The sequence below is a fragment of the Fundulus heteroclitus genome, chromosome 13, assembly GCF_011125445.2.
Source record: "Fundulus heteroclitus isolate FHET01 chromosome 13, MU-UCD_Fhet_4.1, whole genome shotgun sequence".
Classification (NCBI taxonomy): Eukaryota; Metazoa; Chordata; class Actinopteri; order Cyprinodontiformes; family Fundulidae; genus Fundulus; species Fundulus heteroclitus.
In genome coordinates this window covers 18,330,492-18,338,526 of record NC_046373.1, presented here as the reverse complement: position 1 = coordinate 18,338,526, position 8,035 = coordinate 18,330,492, and the positions used below count along the sequence as shown (strand labels likewise).

At 38.5% G+C, this 8,035-nt stretch overlaps 1 protein-coding gene across 1 annotated transcript; it reads right to left on the bottom strand.

The window, feature by feature from the left end:
* Window positions 1-723: 723 nt before the first annotated feature.
* On the bottom strand, window positions 724-3,632 carry ecm1a (extracellular matrix protein 1a). Its single transcript, XM_021322966.2, has 3 exons — window positions 3,490-3,632; window positions 3,142-3,386; window positions 724-1,387 (listed from the first exon to the last, which is right to left on the bottom strand). The coding sequence occupies exons 1-3, from the start codon at window positions 3,560-3,562 to the stop codon at window positions 1,178-1,180; spliced, it is 528 nt and encodes a 175-aa protein (XP_021178641.2). The 5' UTR covers window positions 3,563-3,632; the 3' UTR covers window positions 724-1,177.
* Between the last annotated feature and the right edge of the window lie 4,403 nt (window positions 3,633-8,035).

Genomic DNA, 8,035 nt, shown 5'->3' with positions numbered 1-8,035 from the left:
CAACGGACATTGAAGGGAAATTTAAAAAAATATATAAAAATAGAAACATTCTCGTGCTCACCAGATATTTTCTCGTGTCGAAAGTTACATAGGGGCTCCGTACAAATCCAACAGTGTTTTTTTTGTTGCTGCAAATTAGCAATGGTAATACAAATATTGATATGCAACGTAGGAGTTTTACAACACATTTTTAATCAAAGAAAAACCTGCTCATCCTTGTTTTTATTTTTCTTTACATGTGAAAAAAAAAACTTGCGCACCAATTGTTGCAAATACATTCCAAATTTTATTGGTATGTTGTGAATTTGGACCCATAAAAAATAGTGTCATTATTATTTGTTCTATTTGTTCTCTCACACTCTCTGCACACTAGAATTTATATGTGCACTTTTACATTCAACTATAAATTGTGTCTAAAATCTAGCCTAATTATAATAAACTGCTATGGTTAAATACATTTTCTAAATATGCTTTTACTTATAGGCCTATATAAGAAATGTTGAAAAACAATGCCAAAGTAAACTCATATATAAAGTAATGGTACAAGAACTATTGGAATGAATACAGAAGACCATTTTCCCAGGTAACGTCTTGGTTCTGCTTTTACATTGAAAGTGCGGCTCATGAAACTGGAAGTATAGTTTCTTCCTTTGGTTAAAGTCGTTTAAGCTGTTCTGGTCCTCTGAGCAACACAACAGTAAAGAAAACAGTAAAGTTTTTTTTTATTAAAAAATGTTTATTTGTTATTTTTCATAGCACATTTAGGGCTGTTTAGGGTTAGACAGACCTTTCACATTTACATTTGCATTTGCAAATGTTTAATATTTGCATTTCGCAGCCAAATGAAATCCAGCCAACAGTCTATCACAGCCTTTACAGAAGCGGCAATACAAACAAAATCAATATACCTGTCAGGAGCTGGCTAGTGTACTTAAAACAAAGTTGGAACAATAAGCATGCAAACTACTGCCCATCTTGAAATGGGGATTCTAAATATTTCCCCCAAAAAAGCTTGATTAACATATAAGAACAGAAAAAAAGTAACTCTCTTCTAATTACAAAGCATGGATCAAACAAGCATCTACTTTTTTCTTCTGACTACCTTGGACAAAGAGGAGATAAAGAGTAATTGTTTGCTTTATTAGGCTTTCCTGTATTGATGGGAGTGATTATGTGGTCATATTTGGCACGCATCCTGGTTGAACGTGAATCCTGGCTCTGAAAGAACTGTGGGAGCGGTGTAGCCTTGCACACAGCTGTAGTCTGGGTTCGGCAGCTCACTGTCAAAGCAGCTCCACCGAGCGTCTCCTTTGAACTCACAGCACTCGTATGCCAGTGTTTTGGTGGAGAATTCTTCCACGCAAAACTGAGAGAGGGCAAGTTTCCACTGTGAAGAAGAAAACAAAAAAATCATTGCTATGTGGCTGAAATTGAAACTCAAATGAATTCAAGCTGCCTGAATCCATTTTAGCATTTAACATTTTAAATAATCCAAGTTAAAAATCCTTTCACCGCAAAAATTTACAGTTTCATCATTAAAAGAAACATACTTTTTATTTGTCATATTTATGATGCAATATAGGATATAGGACTCCAGCAATATAGGGTAATAGATTATATTAAATTAAAGTTTAATTTACATTTTGGTCATATTGAGCACATAGTGAGTGGCGTTGGTTTAATTAATTAATTTATTTTTAATAAAAGCAATATGGCTTCTTGTCCAGGGTGTTGTCCCATCGAGGGGGTGGTAGCCCGTTCCTAAAAGTAAAGCTGGGGGAGAGAGATTATGCAGGTTGTGTCCAGATTAACTTTAATTTTGTCTATTTGCATGTTTAATAAACTAAGTTTGAACAGAGCTGTATTATTGCTTGTGTAAAAACAGTCATATTCAATTAATTAGAATCTTGTGAACTTATTTTAGTAGCTCAATTCACATCAAGGGAAACACACTATAAATGAACACTTCAAGCTAATCAAAACACGACATTTTACGATTAGAATGTTACATCAGACCAATAAAAAAGCTTTTTTTTCATGCAGAAATGGGAGCTTAATGAAAGGCATCTTTAGTACTGGTTTAAAGGTTGTTGTTTTTTCCAAAAATGTACTTTTAATTTGACAAACAAGCCTCTTAGAAATGCATTTTCTAATTTATTTCACATGGCTGTATTTCTACACATTATTGCGTTTAACTGAAGGGCTGCTTTACTGTTATTTTAGAAAACCTGGCCTGAATCTGACAATATTTTCAAAATCTAAATCCATGGTCAAAGCTGAACTAAATTGTTTGATTTTAAAACACTAGATGGCTAGTGGCTGGAACTGCCATGCACATAGCACAATGGAGGCCTCTTGCCTCTTTAGATTTGTTTCACATTTAGCTAAATGTTCTGCTAATCTTTTCAAATTATTAGGTTTAATAGTTCTTAAAAACCTTCTGGGCATTTTAAGGGACTTTTAATGCTTTTACCTCTCATACAACACCCTATAGTTTACCATTTTATGGGGATTGCTTCTCTGTTATTTAACTTGGCCCTGACCTATGGCTATATTAGACCTGAAAAGGACTCTTTAACTCAAGGGTTACACCAGTCTCTACACAGGCCAGACAACCAGTTTAAATTTCAACTTTAAAGCCTGGTGCAGACAAAAACTATTTATATTGCTTAAGCCAAACCAATGAAAAATACCAAAGATAACTCAGCTTAAAAGTTCAGGATATAGTATTTTAGCAACAACAAAGGGATCGCTGCAGAGGATGATGTCTCTCTTAGGTCCAGTATCAGTGTTTCTTGGTGGATTTTTCCATATCTGTTCTGAAGATATGACTCTCAGATATTTTTTTATTTCCTCCAGATAGTTCTAATTATCTACATTTTTTTCTACTGACCAGGTCAGGCACAAGGACAGGACTGACGAGTTAAGGAAATCAACCAAAGTTTGGCTTCTTGGAAGCAAAGTATAAACATATTAGGGGTGGTTCAAAATCATTGCAGAGTAATAAACAATTGGCAAACAACCGCCACACTCTTTTCATTATCAAATAAATCTGAAGTAAAAACGCTGAGACCTTTTATCCCTAGATTTATAAACTGTTAATAGTAAAACAGATCGCTGCACCGCTCTTCTGTTACTTACAGCTTGTTGGGCGCAGCACAGTTTTTGTGCTTCTGGCTTGCCGCAGCACAAACTGTACCAGGACTCCAGGCGGTTGATGGCCTTTCCACGGCGGCGGAAATGGCTGGCACCGGACCGAGGGAAGAAGCTTGCGAGGTATCTGGGGCGGCAATGACCCTTCTGGCAGATGGCACCCAGATTCAGAGTGGTAGGAGCTGCAGGTGGGAACGGGACGTCTGCGTTGGTCATGGAGTTTATCTTGGTCTCTGAGAAGCAGAAGATAAGGAAACATAAAAAAAAAGATTGAAAACGGTGAGGATATGCGATTGCATTAATTAAAAACGACAAAGAAGTCTTAAAAGAGGTTACCTGCATGATCAGAACTCAGAAGAGCTATCAGCACAATCGTCAAAAAGCCAATTGGGCCTCTAGGTGAAGTCATGGCTGCAGGATGTTTTGTCTGGTAAGGTAGGTTTCTCTCGAACTAATGTTGTGATGCGATCCCTGACCAGTTTATATATATATACGGGAGAGGGATGTGTGCAGAAGGAAATGTCTGGAAGGTTACAGTGGGAGTGGAGTGTGGGGGCGGAGGGGGGAGGAGGGGGGCATGTTGCTGAAAGCTGAAGATTAAAACAAAATTCAGACTAAATAAGAATTGTTTTTGCTGGTCTTTTCAAGGTCACTCTGAAAAGCTTCTGTCTCTAGAGGACACAAACAAGCCCACTTGTATTAATAACAGACATTAGGGAAAATCTTTTTGTCACGGTGAACAAATTACTGGGATAAAAAGTGGCTTTGTTGTGCAGTACAAGTGAGCATTGGAGTAACCAATATCCTTTATAGTCAAAATGTTCTAAAATCAAAAACTAGACAGCCAACATATTGCAGACACACTCACTGGCCACTTTATTAGGTACAAATTGCTAGCACCAGTATGGACACCCTTTTTTTTTTATAATCAAGAAATTAATTCATCATGTCGCCGATTCAGAAAGATGTCAGAAACATCGCTCTGAGATTTTGGGCCATGTTGACATGAAAGCATCAAGCAGTTGCCTCACATCCCAAAGGTGGTAAATTAGATTGAGATCTTGTGACTGAGGAGGCCACTGGACTGCTGTGAATGTTCAAGAACCCAGCTTGAGACCATTTGAGCTTTGTGACAGTGACTTTGTCAGAACAAGGGGGATGGGCGGTTACAGAGGGATTAACATGACCAGCGATAATACTTAGCTGGCTTTGGTGTTTAAGGCTTACCCGTGGGTAATAAAGCGCCCAAATTGAGCCAAGAAAATATTCTATAAGAAAACATGACCACCACCAGTCCAAACCTTTGATACAAAGCAGGACAGGTTCATGCTTTGATGCTGCACTGCAAAAATGGATCCAAGAATAAGTAAAATGTTCTTAAAGTTAATGTATTTATCCTTGATCTGCCAATGGAACGAGTATTTTTACCCCTAAAATAAGATAATTAAACATCCTGCACTTGAAAAAAGATGATGGAGATGAATTGTTCCTATTTTAAGTGAAAAAAATCTTATTCCATTGGCAAATCATCTTATTTACCAGCTCAAATCAAGGACAAATGCACTGATTTTAAGAACATTTTACTTATTTCTAGTTCCGTTTTTGCAGTGTGGTTATGCTAAATTTTGAGCCTACTTCAGTAAGCCCTCTTCATCACCTCATCTGGATGCCTAAATACGTTGAACTGCTGCCATGTGATTGGCTGATTTCTTGACAAGGAACTGAACAGATGTGACTAATTAGGGAGTTGGTAAGTTTGTAATTAGCAATATGGCTGCATGTTGGCCACTGTGTTCTTTTGTAATGAACCCTTAAGAGACATGCACCTCACTGATAAAAACAAAACAAACAAACAAGAGAAACCCAAAAAAGCAAAGCTACTTGAACACCCATTGATTTTATTATTTATTGATTTTATTATTTTTACTTTTTATTTATTACCTAACATGTTCTCTCCCACATTCAGACAGCTTCCTTGTTGTTTGGCACTTTTAAATGTTTATCACTGACACACAGCTGCACATAGCAGTGATCTAAAACAAACAGATATAAAGTACTGTACTAGGCAGCTTTTATTTTTTCCGCTAGCTGTGGTTCTTATCATTGGGGATTCTTATCAGTTGCCAGAGAAACCTCACCTCGTGACTTTGGCTTTAAATTGATGGATCATAAAGATAACAGAGGAAAACCCTGGAAAAATACAATGGCTCATATATTCACAGTCAGTCAAAAAACAGCACTGGCTAAAGGGATTTGCCTCTTTTAATGGCATTGTTTTTGAATGACCACTGAATGAACCACCAAGATACAGAAATAACATTCACTAACTTGGCCACATGCAAACACTGGCCACACCATAGTTGGTGGCTAAAGGACAGCAAAACATAGCTTCACCCATGCAACTCTTATTTTTCATTATATATGTCATGATCCTGATACGTTAGGTCATGGTTTTCATTTCGTTTTCATGTTTGTCAGCAAATTCCTCTTTGTTCATTATGTTCTATATTGTCTTGCCAAACTAGTTATTTTTGCCATTTGGGGTTTGCCATACAGGTTTATTTCCTTCTGCTGACTATTGTCAGGTGTTTTTAGCCTCTTTACTATTATCTCGGTTTCTTCTTTGTTGTTTTTGTGCTGGCGCTGTTTTTTAGTTTTTTTTTTTTTGCTGTTTTGTTTTCAGTCATTGTAGATTAGATTCTTTGTTCATCTTGATGCTCAGTTTGTGTTATATTTAAATTTCTTTCTGCGTTTTCTCCCTGCTCAGCCTTTGTTCAGCTCCAATCCCCATTGGTTTGTTACTGGGCTCGCCTGCTTCTCATGCCTTCTCTAACCACTCTTCCTAGTGTATATTCTTCCTGTTTTACTCTGTTCACCTGCTGGTTTGTTCTGTTGATGCCTTGCCTGGTTCATATCCTGTGTTTCCTGCGTAAGATCTTTTGTAAGTTTTCTTCTTTTTTTTCAATAAAGCTCTGACTGATTTCCCATTTTGCTCTGCATTTGAGTCCTTGCAACCAAAACATGACAATATGTGGCAGCATCAACATTTTTGTCAATGAATCACTGTTTAAAAGAAAGCTGAGCAGAGCAAAATATATATTATATGATATATAAAAACCAAAACTACTAGAAACTAATTCTTGTTTGGTACCATTTTATGTAAATGTTGGTCTTTAGTATTACGGATTGGCTAGCTGCTAAAGGAAACTAGCCAATCTGAAGTTAGCTGGTTTATGATTTGATTATATATTGTTAGGAAGAAATATCAACCATTCTGGTGGATGATTATTGTAGAGAGAGCAATGGGTGGTTTAGGTATTGCTGTTGCTAATTAGGTTGCTTTAATTTTGATTGTCAGCAGTAAGCTTGATAATGCAACGTCAAATGAGGCGCAGTGTCCTTTTTAAGCCGGGCCCAAGCCTGGATAAATGCAGAGGTTCGTTTCAGGTAGGGGATCCAACGTCACACATTTGCCACATTTACCATGCCAGTGAAAAACATGATCTCTGTACAGAATCGGTTGAGGCCCGGGGGTAGACTTAGCAAAGACAATGGAAATGGCTGTAGGGAACACTTTTTCCCTCAGAAGAGGCAGGGACACAGAGTGACTTACAAGAGCAGAAGTAGGAGCACACAGGTAGATTACATCTCATTGTGTAGACGATGTTACAGCAAGGTAGTGGTTGTTGAGAGTGTTTCCAGACAGCACTGGGTGATGATATATAGAGTGTCCCTGGTGGTGAGGAAGATGAAGAGGACAAAGCGGTGGAAGATGAAAAAAGGAGAATATTGTGTGGCTTTCAGCGAGGAGTTGAGACAGACTCTGGGTGGCCAGGAGGCGCTTCCAGACGACAGGACAACTACAGCTAATGTTATCAAGTAAACAGGAAGGAGAGTACTTGTAATGTCTTTGGGAAGGAAAGTTGAAAAACAGACTTGGCGGTGGAACGAGGAAGTACAGGAGTGTGTTTGGAGAAAGATCAGCAAAGAAGATTGAGGATCGAGATGGAAATGTACTGATAGGTGCAATGAATGAGATGGGAAGAGGATTGAGAAGCGAGAGGGTAATAGCTAGGAGACGTGTGCTGGTACCAATTTTCAAGAACAATTAGGATGTGCAGAATTGTGGCAAATGCAGAGGAATAACTTTGACGAGTCATACAACTGAATTTATAGGAAAGAGTAGTGGAAGCTAGATTGTGTTCAGGGGTGAGCATCTGTGAGCAGCCATATGGTTTCATGCCAAGAAAAAGTACAAGAGATGCAACATTGGCTTTGATGATGTTGATGTAGAAGTACCAAGATGGTCAGAGGGAGCTGCATTGTGTTTTTATAGATCTAGCAAAAGCATTGTAATATCGCATGAGGGAGTCTAGAGTTGCAGAGAAGTATGTGGGAGTGATGCAGGACATGTATGAGAGCTGCAAGACAATGGTGAGTTGTGCTGTGGGTGTGGCAGAGGAGTTTAAGCTCTGAACTCGTTGTTTCCTGTGGTGATGGAGAGGTTGACAGATGGCGTTAGATGGGAATCTCCATGTGATTTTTGGTGAGAGCAGGAAACAGGAAGACGGGAAATCCAGAGAGATGAAAGCAGTACCCAAGTGGAGCTGTGAGGTGACAGGAAGCAGAGATAAAGATGGGAGAGGCTATACTCAGGGTCAGCAGTCAAGAGCAATGCAGAGTGTGGAAAGGAGGTGAAGAAATGTGTCCAAGAACTTTGGAACAGGTGGAGAAAAGTGTCGGGTGTGTTGTGTGATAAGAGTACAGGGAAAAGTGTACAAACCGTGGTGTGTCCAGCAATGTTGAATAGTTTAGAGACAGTGGCACAGAGAAAGAGACAGGAGGCAGAGCTGCATGTAGCAGAAATGAAGATGTTAAGGTT

Excerpts from the sequence above, each read along its gene's own strand:
- ecm1a (XM_021322966.2), bottom strand. The coding sequence starts at position 3,562 with ATGACTTCACCTAGAGGCCCAATTGGCTTTTTGACGATTGTGCTGATA. Across the intron at positions 3,387-3,489 it reads TCTGAGTTCTGATCATGCAG|AGACCAAGATAAACTCCATG; the intron begins GTAACCTCTTTT and ends TCTGCTTCTCAG. Across the intron at positions 1,388-3,141 it reads TGTGCTGCGCCCAACAAGCT|TGGAAACTTGCCCTCTCTCA; the intron begins GTAAGTAACAGA and ends TCTTCTTCACAG.